At 39.4% G+C, this 19,745-nt stretch overlaps 1 protein-coding gene across 1 annotated transcript in view; it reads left to right on the top strand.

Annotated features, from left to right (window-relative positions):
- Window positions 1-8,764, top strand: part of LOC124619650 (engulfment and cell motility protein 1) — a 73,195-nt gene extending 64,431 nt beyond the window's left edge. The window contains exons 6-7 of the mRNA XM_047146180.1: window positions 7,590-7,720; window positions 7,807-8,764. Of these exons, the coding sequence (XP_047002136.1) occupies window positions 7,590-7,720; window positions 7,807-7,970 (295 nt within the window). The 3' untranslated portion in view covers window positions 7,971-8,764. The remainder of the gene's footprint in view (window positions 1-7,589; window positions 7,721-7,806) is intronic.
- Window positions 8,765-19,745: the final 10,981 nt, after the last annotated feature.

Here is a 19,745-nt window from a genome sequence, read left to right as displayed (position 1 = left end):
CTGTTTTCTCTCTCCTAAAATTTGCAGTATATTTTCTAGCTCCAGTCTTACGTCATTCACTGATATGTCTTCCCTCTCAATGCTGCTAACTGCCCTCTGGAAAGGATTCATTTGTACATACAAGAAGAGCAGATACATTTCACCAACAGAATCAGAAAAGAATTTCTTGAGAAGGGAAGGACATGTATCAAGTGAAAGAAAGTAAGACTTAAGTGCCTTAAACATGTGGATGAATCTCTCTATAGCAGGAAACATGGTGAGCCACCTGGTTGTTACATGTCTAAGTAGGTCCTTATGTGTCACATCAACAAATTCTGAAAATTCTTTTAGTGATGCTACACGAACAGTATATATGGAGAAATAATTAAAAACCTTTATGACAATGCTCTCAATATCATAAGAGAGGACATCTGCACCAGTATGAATTGCATTATGCAAAATATGAGCTGGACAACCTACTCCTAAAATTTCCCTATTCAATTTCTTCTGAAGTTTCTTGTACACATTGTTTTCTCCTTTTCTCACAACACCCCCAAAGTTAGTATTTGTGTTATCTCCACCCAAAGCAGATACCTTATCACTAAACCCATGTTGTAAAATGGCACTGTATACACACTCAGTTATTGTACTAGAATCCTCACTGTCACATTCATTTAAATTTAACAATCTACTTTGGACACCTTCGTCATAATCAAAATACTGCACAAGAACAAGAAATATTTTCAAATACTTGTGGTTGCTAGCATCAGTGCTAATACTAACATAATTGGCCTTCGATAGACTGTTCCTTGTTCTGTCTTCAATGAACGGTGATATAACTTTATTAACAATGGCTTCTGTTTTAGTTTTGCCGCTGGAGAAGTTTACTGCAACTTTCGAGTCACTAAAAATGTGAGAGATAATTTTTGATGTGCAAGAACTTGAGTTGTATGAATGATGGTGCTTGACACAATGAAATGCAAATGCAGCTTCTACTGCAGCTACTTTATTACCATCTGTCTGTGTTTTGAAAAAGCTGGTGAGCTGTTTGGAAGATGATGAACCCACTGCCGTCTTATGCTTTTTCGATTGCACGTGGTCGTTAATATCACGTCTCCCTCCATTACTGATTGAAATGTAGGAACTGTGAAGAGGAAAAACGTATAACAGAATAATTTTTCTAGGAAAACTACGATTTCAATGGGTCTGTGTATAATCGTAATGTTACTCACCCGCAAATTTTGCAGGAAGCTTCGTATTCAGTTCTTCCTCACTTTATACTTGGAAACTGTTCAGTATATTCCTCCCTGTACTTAACCTTCCATCTAGCCGACATGATTAAACCACCAGGCAAATAATAACAACTATTTAATACACGATAACACAACGAAATCGCAAGCACAACAAACCATGCGAACATTCAACAAGCTAATCAAAGAGGATAATACTCTTCATTGGCAGAGATGACTAACCGCCCACTGTAGCGACAACTCGCAATCACGCAAATTGAAGAGGATGTACCGTACGCCTGAGCCTGACTGCCCATTGTTTCCATATCTCGAAAGCTGTTGTGTTTTGTTTGGATTTTATATAATGTGAAGACAAAGAGATAACATATTGATGCTTCTTTGACAGCAATTTTTGAAATTACCAGAAGTTGACTATCCAGCAAATATCGCGGACATTTGCCTTTTTGGCACGGATGTTTTCATTTACTCTAAAATCGCGGACTGTCCGTGAAATCCGTGGTGTATGGCAACCCTATCTGCACCCCTACCTTCTACCTACTTCCTAAAATTCACAAACCCAATCATCCCGGCCGCCCCATTGTAGCTGGTTACCAAGCCCCTACAGAATGTATCTCTGCCTACGTATATCAACACCTTCAACCCATTACATGCAGTCTCCCACCCTTCATCAAAGACACCAACCACTTTCTCAAACGCCTGGAATCCTTACCCAATCTGTTACCCCCGGAAACCATCCTTGTAACCATTGATACCTCTTCCTTATACACAAATATTCTGGACGTCCAGGACCTCGCTGCGATGGAGCACTTCCTTTCACGCCGATCACCTGCCGCCCTACCTAAAACCTGTATCCTCATTACCTTTGCCAACTTCATCCTCACTCACAACTTCTTCACATTCGAAGGCCAGACATACCAACAATTAAAGGGTACCAGGATGGCCCTCTCGTATGCCAACCTATTTATGGGTCGCTTAGAGGAAGCCTTCTTGGTTACCCAGGCCTGCCAACCCAAAGTTTGGTACAGATTTATTGATGACATCTTCATGATCTGGACTCACAGTGAAGAAGAACTGCAGAATTTCCTCTCCAGCCTCAACTCCTTTGGTTCCATCAGATTCACCTGGTCCTACTCCAAATCCCATGCCACTTTCCTTGACGTTGACCTCCATCTGTCCAATGGCCAGCTTCACACATCCGTCCACATCAAACCCACCAACATGCAACAGTATCTCCATTATGACAGCTGCCACCCATTCCATATCAAACGGTCCCTTTGCTACAGCCTAGGTCTTCGTGGCAAACGAATCTGCTCCAGTCCGGGATCCCTGAACCATTACACCAACAACCTGAAAACAGCTTTCGCATCCCGCCACTACCCTCCTGACCTGGTATAGAAGCAAATAACCAGAGCCACTTCCTCATCCCCTCAAACCCAGAACCTCCCACGGAAGAACCCCAAAAGTGCCCCACTTGTGACAGGATACTTTCCGGTACTGGATCAGACTCTGAATGTGGCTCTCCAGCAGGGATACGACTTCCTCAAATCCTGCCCTGAAATGAGATCCATCCTTCATGAAATCCTCCTCACTCCACCAAGAGTGTCTTTCCGCCGTCCACCTAACCTTCATAACCTCTTGGTTCATCCATACTAAATCCTCAAACCACCTTCCCTACCCTCTGGCTCCTACACTTGTAAACGCCCCGGTGTAAACTCTGTCCCATGCACCCTCCCACCCTCCCACCACCTACTCCAGTCCTGTAACCCGGAAGGTGTACACGATCAAAGACAGAGCCACGTGTGAAACCACCCACGTGATTTACCAACTGACCTGCCTACACTGTGAAGCTTTCTATGTGGGAATGACCAGCAACAAACTGTCCATTCGCATGAATGGACACAGGCAGACAGTGTTTGCTGGTAATGATGATCACCCTGTGGCTAAACATGCCTTGGTGCACGGCCAGCACATCTTGGCACAGTGTTACGCCGTCTGGGTTATCTGGATACTTCCCACTAACACCAACCTATCAGAACTCTGGAGATGGGAACTTGCCCTTCAGTATATCCTCTCTTCCCGTTACCTACCAGCCCTCAACCTCCACTAATTTCAAGTTTCCGCCGCTCATACCTCACCTGTCATTGTCATTCAACAACATCTTTGCCTCTGTACTTCCACCTCGACTGACATCTCTGCCCAAACTCTTTGCCTTTACAAATGTCTGCTTGTGTCTGTATATGTGCGGATGGATATGTGTGTGTGTGCGAATGTATACCTGTCCTTTTTTCCCCCTAAGGTAAGTATTTCTGCTCCTGGGATTGGAATGACTCCTTACCCTCTCCCTTAAAACCCACATCCTTTTGTCTTTCCCTCTCCTTCCCTCTTTCCTGATGAAGCAACCGTGGGCTGCGAAAGCTTGAATTTTGTGTGTGTGTGTGTGTGTGTGTGTGTGTGTGTGTGTGTGTGTGTGTGTGTGTCTATCAACATACCAACGCTTTCGTTTGGTAAGTTACATCATCATTGTTTTTATTTTTTTAGAATGTTAAGGAAAGTATGATAAGGAAATGGGACAAGAAACAAATTGCCATTTACCTGAGGTGTTGACAGACTTTCATTTCTGGGGTAGGAGAGAAATATCAACAGATAAAATTCACGTGTATGATACAGTTTACTCTAGTTGCCAAGCAACATTGTGAGGAATGAGAAAGACCTACTATGGTTAAATATCGATCCTAGAAAGTTTCAACAAAAGCAGAGAGAATTTTATCACCCCAGCAAAATATGACCAAAGGTAAAATGAGCTTAAGGAGAGTAATATGAGAAGCATTCACTGAATTCAAAAGTAAAATTGTAGCTACTGATCAGAAAAAAAACCCTAGTGAGTAAATGAATCCTGAGTCTACTGTACAGTTGCTTGCTGATTACAACGGCACCAAAATAAGAACCTGAAGCACTGGCTTAAGTCTTCGGAAATTATTTTTGTGATGGATGTTGGACTATTGGTCCTCATTTCATCGAACACATCAATGCAGTAACGATAAATATTAGCATAAGTAGCAGTGGAAAAGAGAATCAACTTAAATTGCTCAGAAGAGGAAATATGCCTGAATGTCATGGTATACCTGCACCATTTTATATAGATTATGGGAAAGATTTGCTCCTCTTCTAGCAGAAGTTTAAATAAATAACTGGAGCAGAGAAGCTTTCCCACTTTCAAGTATAGTCGTTAGAGACAGTGTAAATATCTAGAAGAATTGTATACTTTATTGATCTAATGAAACTCAGCTTCTCATTTTATTCACAATACAGAGGTCAGTAGTTTGTGGTTGGCTGATGTTTCGTTCATTGTCTCTAAAAATCTGCAGTCACCTGGGAAATAAAATATGTACTTAACAAATGTTGAATCACTTTTACTGATTGTATTGGATGCTTTCTAGTAAATAGGACACATCATGTTCTTACCAGGGAGAAACTGTCAGATGGGATGTGGATGAGTCTGTTGTACATAGGGATGTTACAAGTGCCAGAAAATGATAGTGTATTGCTGGAAGATCTAAAGAGGGATAACCCTTGGTGAAGGACTTGACAGTTGACTCTCAGCATAAAGAGATGTCGTGTATTATGCATACGTAGGCAGAAAATATCGATACTGATTACACCGCTGGTGAACAGTCACTAGAATCTGGTAAAACTGTTTCTAGAGGTGTATGTCAGGAAAGTTTAAGATGGAAAACCACATAAAATAGTTGATGGAAAAGGAGATACCACTCTGTGACGTACTAGAAGAATCCTAATGAAATTTAATTCATCTATGAAGGTGCTTACAGAACACTTGCTTTACTGAATCTCAAGTATTATAGGTCTGTTTGAAATGTTTACCAGGTAAGCTAGAGAGAGGAGATTGAGAAGATTCATAGATAGATTGTTTACTAGGCATGAGGATGTCGCAGAGTGATATATTTGTATTGCCCTCAGATCAGTTAACTACTGAGTGAAATATTGTGAACATTCTGTATAATTAATCTTTTTAAATTGGAAATTTTAGTGACTACAAGAGAGATGCTCTCTTTGATGATTGCGCACTTTTGAGACTTGTATGATTCAGTCAATTAAAGGTGTTTGTCACTTTAATGTTCTTCCTTGAAAATTCAGGAGAAATAGTACTTGATGCTCAGTGGATTTACAGTTGACATTTTCTGCTTAAATCTCGTAGTTTACCTGGTGACATTTTGCAACCTCTTTCAGAAACTGTCAGCTGTTCCTATAAGAGTCATAAAACCATTACTTGCACCTTCATAGCCCATCTGGAGTCCATTCATGTGCTAATACGGTCTGTCAATGGAAAGTGAATGATAATTGTATGCACAGAGATTAAAAATATTTTCAAAATTAACATGACCACATGTGCAATTTCTAACTATCCATCCATTCTTTATCAACCAGCACGATCTATAAATTGCGGAGATATCTGGGATACATAAAGTTTGATCCAAAAATGAGAATTCCAACATACCTTTTGGAATAATTAACAAAGTATATTCTCTAAAACATCAAACCAGTCTCAGGACTGAAGACCACAACAACAACAACAACAACAACAATTCTTGAAAAAGCAGTATGCTTTTGTCCTTAACATTAGGGTTGATCTAATTTATCCTGTCATTTGTGGCTTTTTTCAAGGTTGATAGTTTTTGTACCATATAGGTTCACAGTGTTTGCAGTGTTTTGCTCTGCTGTTGCACAATTCAGATAATAAGGATGGTATGTGGGTGACACATATACGACAGATATTTGCTGGATTTTGAATTATTATTCAAGGGATACCACAGCTAGTTGTTTTGGGATGGTGACCAATTAAAGCTTCAGACTTCTCTGTGTCTATCTTTTAGCCAGCCATAATAGGACAAGAAGCAGAGAGAGGTTATGGAGTTCCACGCAAAGTAAAAGATGGCTGTACAGGGTTTTACCATGGATTCAGGGAACATATTTTGAGAGAAATCAAATGATTTTATGTTTTATTGGAAGCCACATTTCACGTACGTTTGTTTATATTTATACCAGGTATTCTGCATTCTATTATCATAATATTGCAGTCTAATGAAATCATTTTGAGATGCATTTTTACACCTATATGTATCTATTCAGTGTCACATGTAACTAGTTACAAAAATAATACTATGGTGTTCTAAATGAGCCTGCACTACCAGGACATTTTTATTTATGATGATTTCCACAGTGTCTTTGTAAAAGTATAGTACTATTTCATTATTCACACTCAAATCATTGAGAGCACTCTGTTTTGAATTAGATAGTAGTACTCATTGCAGTCATAGCTCCATTGTTCCTGTTTAATGTGTAAGCAGTCATTAAGTATTATCTCATAACTTCATTCTGATATGGTGAGTGTTCCTTTGAAATGCTGTCTGAAACAATTATTTCAGTGAAATGGTTTGTTATTTTTCATTTTGAATTCTCAGTCTCTTTCAAAAGAACACAAAGGTGTTGCATGAGCTACATAATTTGTGTAAGAAAATGTGATACAAGTGATTATAGTAGGAAAAGGAACAGCTGAAGGATAACTGGTGCTGTGAGAGTTGATGACAGAAGGAATGCAGCTAACACTAATGTCTTACACTCATTCCTTGTTTCTTATATGGTTACAAGCATGATGATAATCAGATATTCAAAATATCTGAATGATGCGGAATAATATGAGTTTCCATATATACATATAACAGAGAAGGAAAGTTGCTACTCACCATATAGCGGAGATGCTGAGTCGCAATAGGCACACCAAAAAGATTCACTCAATTAAAGCTTTCAGCCATTAAGGCCTTTGTCAGCAGTACACACACACACACACACACACACACACACACACACACACACAAACGCAACTTGCACACACATCTGCAATCTCAGAGAGCTGAAACCACATTGCCAGCTGTACTGTTAATGCACTTGTATCGCATTTTACTACACACATTATGTCAAGGCGTGAATTAACAGTGCAGCTGAATATAACAATTATGAACCTCATACAATACCTTTGTGTTCTTTTGAAAGAGAAGTGTGGTTTCAGCTCTCTGAGACTGCAGATGTGTGTGCAAGTTGCATTTACGTGTGTGTGTGTGTGTGTGTGTGTGTGTGTGTGTGTGTGTGTGTGCGTGCGTGCGTGCGTGCGTGTGTGTACCTTTTTGTTATGCCTGTCGTGACTCAGCATCTCCGCTGTATGGTGAGTAGCAACTTACCTTCTCTGGTATTTTTACAATCCATCCTGGATTATCCATTGTTTCTCTCTCTCTCTCTCTCTCAAATGTACAATGGAATCTAGATTTTAATACTACTGTCTTAATGCAGGAGTCGGAAGACGACACATCAGTTGGCGTTTTCACTTACTTTAGACTCAGTGGAACTCTCGTCACTAGATTTTGTTGCGCCTGATGAGCAAGTATTTGATTACTGGACTGATGGAATCAATGCACTTTTAGGTGAGTTTTTACAGTTTTGTCTGTTATGATAGTATTTTCATACTGGTGTGACAGAAATGTTGATGCACATGCACATTCTTTTTTAGGAAGTAAAATGACAAGTAAGGAAACAGTAAGTGATTTGGAAACACTCCTATCAATGGACATAAAACTGCGACTCTTGGATGCAGAAGGGATTGACATTCCACAGGATCCTCCTCCAATACCTGCTGACCCACCAAACTATGATTTTTGTTATGATTTGAAATGATAGTAACTCTTTAGAATATATAGATTTTATGTAACGTTCTTTAGTGATATTCTTACATATACCAAAGATTAATCTTATGTCATGATTTTACAGCACACTCATTTTTAAAATTTTTATTTATTATTGTTTTTAAGCATGTATTTATTCTCATTTTTATTGAGTATGGATCACCATGAATGTTATTAATAAATTAAGAATATTGTCATTCCAGTCAAGTGCTCTTCAGTCACGTAAAACTATAACTTATATTGTGAATGGATTACCTTTGTATTATGGACTAGTTATTGTTTGTCAGTTACAAATTTTATGAACAGTTTCCACAGAGATTTATTTTTTAAAGACTGATATATGAATTGCTGCATGTAGAAAATGACTTTTCACTGCATCAATTTCTGTGAGCAGAGAGTGGAAAGACCAACAAGTTAATTATTTCAGAAGAAAACATCAAATACCACATCTTTTTATAAGAGGATGCAATCTCATTTGTTTATATTTCCGTCAAAATAAGAGCTGTTGTTTTACCTAGATAAATGTGCTGTGCTGTATTTTGCTAGTGATACAGCAAAAAATATGGTGCTCAATCTCCTTATGAGCCTTATTGCAGCCACTGGCACTGCCATCTCATTGTACATGATCTGTTTTGTGCAGTACCATTCGTGTTCAAGAATAATTGTGATTTTTGGATATGTTTGTATTGAACATTTGTACAAAGACTTTTTACCAAAACATTCATATCTCATGTATTCCAGTATTATACTGTACGTATTGACTGCTGAAATATAAAATTGTTTGAAACAAAAATGCTTTTCTCATTGTTGACTGCTGATCCACAGAGTCTTTTTATGTTGAAAGTGAATTTCATATGCTGTATAAACTAAAACACAAATGCAGAGCAGACCACAGTGTTAACTGTTGGAATGTATGTAGGCTGATTTTAATTTATTGGAAGTGAAAGATATCTATCCATTCTGTGTCCAGTTGTTGGGTGTGGACCTCAGTTTTCATTAAATTAGTGCTACATGCTTGTCACTGTGCTTGAATTTTGGCAACCTTTTTGCATGAATTCCTGTGTTGAAAGTTGAAATTGGCATGACATTCTTACTGTAGAAAAGCCATTGGCCAAAAATAGCAACATTATAAGTAAAGGGAAAAGTTACAATTTGGAACTGTGTATGTTGTTAAATGTCACTACATTGAACTCCATCCAGTAGACATTATTGTTGTTATCAATATTAATGTCACTCGGTTGATTTGCCAAGACGTGGATGGGTAGAAAGGTTTTAGAGTCCTGTAGATCCAAACTAGTGTAACAGCAAGCAAACATTTTCTTGCAGTAAAACAACTTCAATGTATTGCATGGGTGAAAGTGGTAGTGTTGTGATCAGGTTTATTTTTAGTCATTGTTCAGTATCAGCTGCAAGTGCTCACCAGAGCAAGCTAGTACAATTGTTCTTGTGCCTTGGTGTAATGTTGGCACTGGGAGGACACCCTATCCACATTCCTCCTCAACTACAGCACCATATCCCCCATGCTCTTCACCTGCTCATCCTCAGTGCAACAACCTGCCTTGCTTGTTGTCAGCGTCCAAATTACAGATGCCTCCATCAGCACCATCACCCACATCAAAACCACCACGCATAAACAATACCTCCATTTTTACAGTTACCACTCAAGCCACACCAAGAAGTCCTTCCCATACAGCCGAGCCACACGTGGGTATCTTAGCTGCAATGGTTATCAGTCTCTTTCCAAATATGCCGAGAATCTCACAGGTTTTTACAGACTGAATTTACACTCCCCATTTTGTATAGAAACAGAAGTCCCTCACTTTGTCTCTCCAGATACCTACCTACCTCAGCCCCCTTTCCCCCATATGTGGTCTGCCAGAGACCAACAAATTGCTGAGCATACTGCACAACAGCATGCTAGACTTTGCTTCACAGTCTGTATCGTCTGGATTGTTCCCATCAACATAAGCTTTTATAAATTGCATGAGTGGGGACTCTCCCTAAAAGATGTTGTTTGTTCCTGTAATTCCCCTGGTCTCAACTTTTGCTAGTCCCTTTCCCCTCCTGCCAATATCCCCTTTGCTGCCTACTCTTCAGTTTCACACAAGCCTGCAACCCCCCTCCTCACACAAACCAGTGCACATGTGTAGTCCTTTCCCCTTTTCTGTTCTCTCCTCAAATACAGCCTCCTGATGCTTTCAAGTACAGCTTCCTGATGCTGCATCTAACAGTCCACCATCCTGCCCCCATAGGCAGCACTACAGCATCCATCCCTACCCCTACTATGCTGTCTTTCTCCCTCACCAAAGCACACCCCTTCTTTATCCTTCCTACCTCTTCCAGTTGAGATCATTACATTTGTGCCTCAGCACCTGAAGACAATATTAGCCGTGTGTGTGTGTGTGTGTGTGTGTGTGTGTGTGTGTGTGTGTGTGTGTGTGTCTGGAGGGGGGAGGGGGATATGTAAGTCTGAGGTGGGGTGTTTCCAGTAGCTCAATTGCTTTTAAATGTGCCTCTCATCTCATACAGTGTCAGTTCTATGTGGTGAATAGCAATTTACCTTATTTCACTATTGTGTACACATTTTTCACATAAATAATTTCAAGTAAATAGAACAGCTGACATAATTATTTTAATAAATATAGACATATTTAAAAGTGAAAAACTATTTCTACCATTCAGAACTGGTAAGAGAGATAGGTTTGGGAAGATCAGGAAAGGCGGCCAGATATCCCATATATTTCATGAATGACCAACCACTTGTTCAATTCCCAATGAAATCATATTAGAGATGTGCAGTAATAACACAACAGAAGAGCCTGTAGTGAACTCAACACTTATCACACAGCGTAAACTACTGATTTACCATACCAAGAGGGTGCCTGTAGCAGCAATCTTGTGTATGACATAATTTGGTTTAATATGGGATGACGTGATGAGCCAGCTAAGGTATAAATGTGGGTGTCTCAACTGGTGAAATGGGAACAAATCATGTGGAGTAACGCACTGTTCTTTTGTGCAGCCCTTGAAGTTCTGTTGAGACAGTCACTCAGAGTGTAATAGTATTGGCTCACTAATGTGGACAGGTGATGGTGAGTAGACCAGTTCCAGATTATCACAACAGCATTTCCCACATTCTTTTTCAGTTGCTAAAACTACCTGTCAAAGTAAGGCTTATAGATTTGTGCTTAGTTTTGTTTTACAGGGGATTATCGTATTGCATGTGGCATGCTAATTAAACCTCTGATCTGTGAACTAAATTGCTTGACTTGTTATCAGGTAACTTGCAGTATGAAGTATTTTATGAATTGTGTTGGGCATATGCAAAGTTTTGTAAGATCTGTGAGCTGCCAGGCGTAATGCTATAACCGTCTAGGCATTAATTCAAATGATGCACAAAAATTCCAGCATTCAGACCGTGAGCTAGTTTATACTCCATACCTTATCAAGTGTAGCCCATATGGACATGGCATTACACATTTCTTTGTTGGGGCCATCAGTCCAAATTAAAGTGACAGTTGTGGCATGGTATTGTTGAGTGATCATATTGATCAAGAATGATTTGAAAAGAAAAAAAGCTTTTGCTTGTAGACCATGCTTAGTTGTTTTGTGGCAGCTGATTACTTGTTTTGTGAGTTGAATGAAGTTGAAGGGGAAATGCAAAGGAACTGAACAGTTCCTCCCTTTTCATCAAGAGAGTAGAACATGAAAGTTAAAACTTCCTTAGGACTAAGCTGTGCACACATACACTAAGAGGTTACAAAAATCAAGGGATAGCGATACGCACATAAACAGATGGTTGTAGTACTGCGTACGCAAGGTATAAAAGGGTAGCACATTGGTTCAGAGCTGTCATTTATTCACATTTCGAATGTGCTTGTGGCCACATGATGGGGATTAACAGACTTTGAACACAGAATGGTAGTTGGAGATAGATGCATGGGACATTCCATTTTGGAAATTGTTAGAGAATTTAATATTCTGAGCTCCACAGTGTTGAGTGTGCCGAGAATATAAAATTTCAAGCATTACCTCCCACCACGGACAACACAGTGGCCAATGGCCTTCATTTAATGATTGAGAGCAGTTGCGTTTGCATGGTGCTGTCAGTGCTAACAGACAAGCAACACTGTGGGAAATGACCACAAAAACCAGTGATGGAATTACAACAGACGTGTCCATTAGGACAGCGTGGTGAAATCTGGTGTTAATGGGCTGTGGCAGCAGATGACTGAGGTGATGCCATTGCTAACAGCATGACATTGCTTGCAGCATTGCTACTGGGCTCATGACCATACCCATTGGACTTTAGACAACTGGAAAACTGTGGCTTGGTCAGATGAGTCCCAATTTCTGTTGGTGAGCGCTAATGGTAGGGTTTGAGTGTGGTGCAGACCCCATTAAGCCATGGACCGAAACTGTTAACAAGGCACTATGCAAGGTGGTGGTGGTTCCATAATGGTGTGGGGTGTGTTTACATGGAATTGACTGGGTTCTCTGGACCAACTGAACTGATCATTGGCTGGAAATGGTTATATTTGGCTACTTGGAGACCATTAACAACCATCCACGGACTTCATGTTTCTGAACAACGATTCATCATGTCAACAGGCCACAATTTTTCATGATTGGTTTGGAGAATACACTGGATAATTCAAGCAAATGATTTAGCCAGCCAGATTACCCAATATGAATCCCATTGGACATTACAGGACATAATGGAGAGGTCATTTCATGCACAAAATCCTGCAGCAGCAACACTTTTGCAATTACAGACAGCTATAGAGGCAGCATGGCTCTATATTTCCACAATAGACTTCCAGCGACTTGTGGAGTACATGCCAAGTCAGGTTAACCAACTGTGTTAGGTGAAAGAAGGTCTGACAATATTAGGAAGTATCTCATGGCTTTTGTCACCTCAGTGTATAGTGATTTAGCACTGAACTTCAAGCAAATAAAATATAGCCAAATTCAAAACACTTTATTAGAATACTTTATGTTAATCAAGTAGCTGCAATCAAACAACATGCCCCTAAGCTCTGTCGTATGCTGACAGTGGCCACCTGCAGCTTCATGAACAGTCTGTTTACAGGTTGGTACAGGTACCTTCTAAAACAAGAACAAGCATACATATAACAAAATATACAAAACTCCAGATTCCACTCTGAGCTCAGGATTGTAATTCATAGTTACAGCAATTATTATTAAATAATATTTTCGTAGCTAGGAAAAGCTTAAAAACAAAAAATAATTGAAATAAAAGGTACACGCATCAGCTGATGGTGCTACTAAAATTACTTAGCACTTAATTTACTTGTAAGAAATGAATGTCTAGCAGTAGCTGGCCAAGAACAAAAGAATTTGTGAGTAGTTACTGTGGCAAGCTAATGGATCAGTGATTACAAATTAAGGTAATTAAGAAAGAATCTGTTTAAATAAGGTCAGCAAGGCTAAAGATTAAAGATAGTTTAATAAAATCTAAATCATACAACAGCTTTAAAACACCTGCAACTGAACATCATAATAATAATAAAATAATAAATGAAGAACAAAAAGGCTGTTGCAAAGGAGCACGAGGATGTAAAGAGCAACTGATAATAAATGCAGAGGTGACATATCAAGCTAAAACTAAACAAAGGTCGCTACACTACGCATACATTGATTACCAAAAAGCTTTTGATAGTGTACCCCACTCATGGTTACTACAAATATTGGAAATATATAAAGTAGATCCTAAATTGATACAGTTTCTAAACATAGTAATGAAAAATTGGAAAACCACACTTAACATCCAAACAAATTCAAATAATATCACATCACAGCCAATACAGATTAAGTGTGGAATATACCAAGGAGACTCATTAAGTCCTTTCTGGTTCTGCCTTGCTCTGAACCCACTATCCAACATGCTAAATAATACAAATTATGGATACAATATTACTGGAACATACCCACACAAAATCACACATTTGCTATACATGGATGATCCAAAAGTACTGGCAGCAACAAATCAACAACTCAAAAAATTACTAAAGATAACAGAAGTATTCAGCAATGATATAAATATGGCTTTTGGAACAGACAAATGTAAGAAAAATAGCATAGTCAAGGGAAAACACACTAAACAAGAAGATTACATATTGGATAACCACAGCAACTGCATAGAAGCGATGGAAAAAACAGATGCCTATAAATATCTAGGATACAGACAAAAAATAGGAATAGATAATACAAATATTAAAGAAGAACTAAAAGAAAAATATAGACAAAGACTAACAAAAATATTGAAAGCAGAATTGACAGCAAGAAACAAGACAAAAGCTATAAATACTTATGCTATACCAATATTGACCTACTCATTTGGAGTAGTGAAATGGAGTAACACAGACCTAGAAGCACTCAATACACTTACACGATCACAATGCCACAAATATAGAATACATCACATACACTCAGCAAGTGAAGGATTCACATTAAGCAGAAAGGAAGGAGGAAGGGGATTTATCGACATAAAAAACCTACATTATGGACAGGTAGACAATTTAAGAAAATTCTTTATAGAACGAGCAGAAACTAGCAAAATACACAAAGCAATCACTCATATAAATACATCAGCTACACCACTGCAATTTCATAACCACTTCTACAACCATTTAGATCACATAACATCAACAGATACGAAGAAAGTAAATTGGAAAAAGAAAACACTACATGGCAAGTACCCGTATCATCTAACACAGCCACACATCGATTAAGACGCATCCAACACATGGCTAAGTAAAGGCAATATATACAGTGAGACGGAAGGATTCATGATTGCAATACAGGATCAAACAATAAACACCAGCTTTTACAGTAAGCATATTATCAAAGATCCCAAAACAACAGATAAATGCAGACTTTGCAAACAACAAATAGAAACAGTAGACCACATCACAAGCTGATGTACAATACTAGCAGATACAGAATACCCCAGAAGACATGACAATGTACCAAAAATAATACATCAACAACTTGCCATACAACATAAACTAATAAAACAACATGTTCCCACATACAAGTATGCACCACAAAATGTACTGGAGAATGATGAATACAAATTATACTGGAACAGAACTATTATAACAGATAAAACAACACGAGATAACAAACCTGACATCATACTCACCAATAAAAAGAAGAAATTAACACAACTAATCAAAATATCCATACCCAATACAACAAATATACAGAAGAAAACAGGAGAAAAAATTGAAAAATACATCCAACTGGCTGAGGAAGTCAAGGACATGTGGTATCAGGATAAAGTTGACATTATACCAATTATACTATCAACTACAGGAGTCATACCACACAATATCCACCAGTACATCAACGCAATAAAGCTACATCCAAATGTATATATACAACTACAGAAATCTGTAATTATTCATACATGTTCAATTACCCGAAAGTTCCTAAATGCAATTTAACATATACCGTACAGTTAAAAGGAAGTCACGCTTGATCAAGGTCCGCCTCACTTTCCATTTTTAACCAGACATAACGTCTGAGAAAGGAAAGAAATAATAATAATAACCCTGTCTTTCAAGTGCAGCCAGCATATCATCTGATAAAGATAACATACCAGATTCACTTAAAACTAATAGAAATGAGTTCTGTTGGGAACAGGATAAAACACACTAAAATAATTAAAGCATGAGCAATGGTCAAAGTTTAATAGACGTGCAGATGCTCAAACATATCATGCAAAAGTTGCAGACATCTTTGTTCAACCACATAGAATAACTTTCCATCACCTACACTACTTTCCAATGTGATACCAACTAATGGCACTAAGCATCCAGAGAATTCCACTTTTGTGAGTCATACAACGCTGCTGCCTAGTGCAGTTACAACAGCTGATTCCAACTGCTGAAATATGGAACTTCCTTCATGCCAAGAGTTGCATCCTTTTGCCAGTCCATACACAAGGGGTTAACAACACTTCACAATATTCTCAATGTCCACTGCTGCCTACCACACCATCTAGTGTCTGCTGTAATCTCAAAGTCAAGTGAAAAACAGTAAACTGTGACACTCGTCTTCTTGTGCCAGAACTGTCACTTTACGGTCTCTTTTTTCCTACTTAAGGCTTTGGTGCTCCATGCCTGCCACCTTGTGGCAAGCAATATTCTGTGGATGGAAAGCAACACTCTGATCTCCCCTGCTGAAAGCCCAATTGGGGGAGAAGGAGGGGGGGGGGGGGGGAGGGAGGAAGGGAAATACCAGCCTTCTGGTTAACATTACATTTACTGTTGGGCTTAACCTGACTAAGATGGACCTGACTTGGCATCCTTATTTTAGTATGCTGCTCTCGGAAACCAACAGGGGAGTTCTTTTCCATAATTTTGCATTGGCCTACAAAACAGGGAAGCATTTTATGTGCAATAATGTGACTGGCCTCTCTTTGAGCCCCAAAACCCTGCATGTAAACCAAATCACCAACACAGAAATTATGCTCCTGATGCCCTTGATTGTACCATTTGACTAGCCTCAGACTTGCATGAGAAATATTTCAACATGCCACATTCCACTTGGCCTTAATACTGCAAGAATCAGCCTCCTCCAGCAGAAGATCGCCAGTCGTCCACAGGTTTGAAAGTGGTGAGTGGACTGGGTAGCCCAGCATCAACTGAGTGATCGTAGTTCTGTGGGCTTTGTGAAGTGCGGTATTAACGGATAAAATTAACCAACTCACTAACTTGTCCCAGCATGACTGACTCTTAGCATGGTATATAAGTAAAGCTGCATTTCAATTATGGTTGTTCTGCTCAGTGAAGGATGGTTGGAGACGATAAGGAATTGTTGTTGAATGTTTGATGGCATAATCAAAGCAAAACCTCTTAAAAGGTGCTGAAGAGAAGGTGGCTGCATTATCTGAGATGAGCGTCCTAGGAGAGCCAAAACTGGTAAAGATGCTAGTAGAATGGTGAATGGTCAGCACCTTCACTGACCTGCTTGGAACCAGCCACACCACCAGTTGAAAGTGTCAACTTCTACAAATATGTAGTGATAACCCCAAGTACATGGAAACAGTATGACATAGTTGATAAAAATTTCGTGCATTAGATTGTTCTCATGGGAGAAATGCAAGAGACCCTGTTGAGTAATCAAGTTAGATTTTGTCATCTTGCATGATTCACATTGTGCCACAAATGTTTTGACATTCTTCACTAAACCAATCCACACCAGATGCTGTTTAATTCTCTAGAGCTAAATGTAAATGCCTCCCGCAGATGGATGCATGAAAATAAATAAAGGATCGCTGTAACCAAACTTATAGGAAGGCAATTTTCAACCTCGGGTCATAATGCAAATCCCGAGACACCAATTATGGGCCCGCTACTTTGTCCCAATCGATCCACTCCCAGACCTGAGACAGTCTGGAGTCCTGCTCCAGCTGCTTCTCATAATTACAAAACAGAGTGGAAATCTCTTGTCAAGAGAGTAGTCACTCTTTCTACAAACAATCCGCATTCCTCATTGCCATAATGAACTTCACCTTCATCCTCCTGGAACAGCCTGCTTAATGGGTCAGCAAGTGTGCAGTCTAACAAGCATCCAGCTGACGGTGATTGTCTTATCTCCACCAGAAAGGCTTGTGTTCCAAATAAAAACAGAACTTTTCTTTTAAGCACAAGTAGCACACTAGCATTTCCAACTCATAAACTGAGTACCTGCTTTCAGCCTCAGACCAACATAGTGATGCATAGGCTTTGGTCTTTGTTTGTCATCCTTGCCCTGAAGAAGGACAGCAGCAACATCTGAGAGTGAGAGATATATCTCTGGAGAATGAAGTTATGAGTGAAACCAGTGATCCTCAGTACCAGTGCACTAGCAAGAGCCTCCTTCACTGTGTTGAATGCCTCCTGTTGGGCCAGTATCCAACAAAATCACTTGTTCCTCTTGCAGAACTGGTTAAGAGGAACAGATATCTGAGCCAAATTGGGAATATACTATCAAAAGAAACGAACCATTTCTATAAAACACCCAACCACCTTTCTTTTCTCTGGGAGGCTTAAAACAAAATGGCCCAATTCTGGAACTGGTCAGTCGCCACACCAGCACTCAACACAATGTGTCCCAAAAAGGGAAACTGACTGTGAACATATTTCACCTTCGTTGGCTTGACAGTAAGTCCCAGTTTCTTAAGCCTATCCAAAACCTTAGACAAATGATCCAGGTGCTTCTAAAACGTTTTGCTATATATCACTATGTATATTCAGCAGAACCTGAGGTCCCCCAACATCATATCTAGCAATCTCAACAACACCACTTTTGCTGTAGCCAGATCAAAGAGCACCTGACTGAACTCATACGAGCTATAATCGGTGCAAAACATGGTCAGACCTTTAGAATCCTCAGCTAATGGGATATGGTAGTATGCCTGGTTTAATTCAATGACACTAATGAATTTAGCTCCAGTGAACCAAGAAAAGCAATGATGTAAATTGGGCATGGGGACAGCTTTCTGACTGAGACCCTTGTAATCAACAACCAGAGGCCTGTGCCACTGGCCTTAGGCACTAGAAAAATAGGTAGGGTATAAGGCGACACTGAGAGCCTAATACCCTCGTTCTGTAATAGCTGACCTGCAATATGGTGATGCTCGTTCATCTTAGGGGGTGACAACCTATATAGACTCTGCCTCAGAGGTACAGAATCAGTTCACTGGATCTGATACTGGATGTGATTTGTAATCCCAAACCTGTCAGTGAGAACTTCACTGAACTGCTACACAACTTCCTGCTCCCTCTGAGCAGGATTTAAATTGCTCAGATCAAAGACAGTACCATGGCTACTAATCACATAAACACTCTGCTGAGATTTATGATAATAAAATGGAAATTTAATACTGTCCTCAAATTTAGAGATACATTTCCTATCCACATAATTAATAATACAATGGGTCTTAACCAGTCACACCCAAAAATCATAGGGGTAGTAAGCCCCTTACCAACCAGAAATCAAAGAGACCAAGAGAAATTGCCTAGTTCAAGTTTTAAGCGACACTGATCAAGATCAGACAATATACTGTCATTGGTGGCTGTACATTCATTATTGGTATGAGTGATCAGGCCAAACCCTCCTACCTCATGATAGTGATAATAGTGTTTGCTATCCAAAAAGGACACAGAGCAGCCTGAATCCAATAGAGCACACAAAGGTTCAGAATTTAGACTAACACAAGTAAAAGGGAATGAATTAATCTGAGTACGTTGTATATTATGAATATAGTGTGGTGGTCTGTGCCTAGTTCTATTATACACTGCCACTCCCTGGCATCACGGTTTCTTGCGAGGCTGTTTGCGATCCCTCACCAGATGACCTGGCAGATAACCCCCAAAAAACACCACCTTCTCCCCACTTCACATCAGACCTGTTGCCCAGCTGCCATAGAAATCTTATGTTTGCCATCTGCAAATTTAATATTCTCTACTGTAGAAATAGGTGCAAACAACTCTGCAAAGGAATTTGGTTTATGATAAAGTACTATGCAGCTGCAGCCTTGTGAGCTACGCGTTCTAAAGCAACAGATACCACATCGTGCTTCAACAAATCTAGTTCGAAAGGAGCACATGAAATATGAATGCTTTCAACATCTTGCACTCTGAAACAATACCCATTAACAAAGTTTTCTTTCATCTGAATCCCTGTTCCCTGTTTGATAACTAACTTGTGAAATTCACGTAGTGAAATCTGACCCTGAATAGTTTTCACTACT

This window comes from Schistocerca americana, chromosome 6 (assembly GCF_021461395.2).
Source record: "Schistocerca americana isolate TAMUIC-IGC-003095 chromosome 6, iqSchAmer2.1, whole genome shotgun sequence".
Classification (NCBI taxonomy): domain Eukaryota; kingdom Metazoa; phylum Arthropoda; class Insecta; order Orthoptera; family Acrididae; genus Schistocerca; species Schistocerca americana.
Note: the sequence above shows the minus strand (reverse complement) of the source record. Positions and strands in the feature narration are given on the sequence as shown.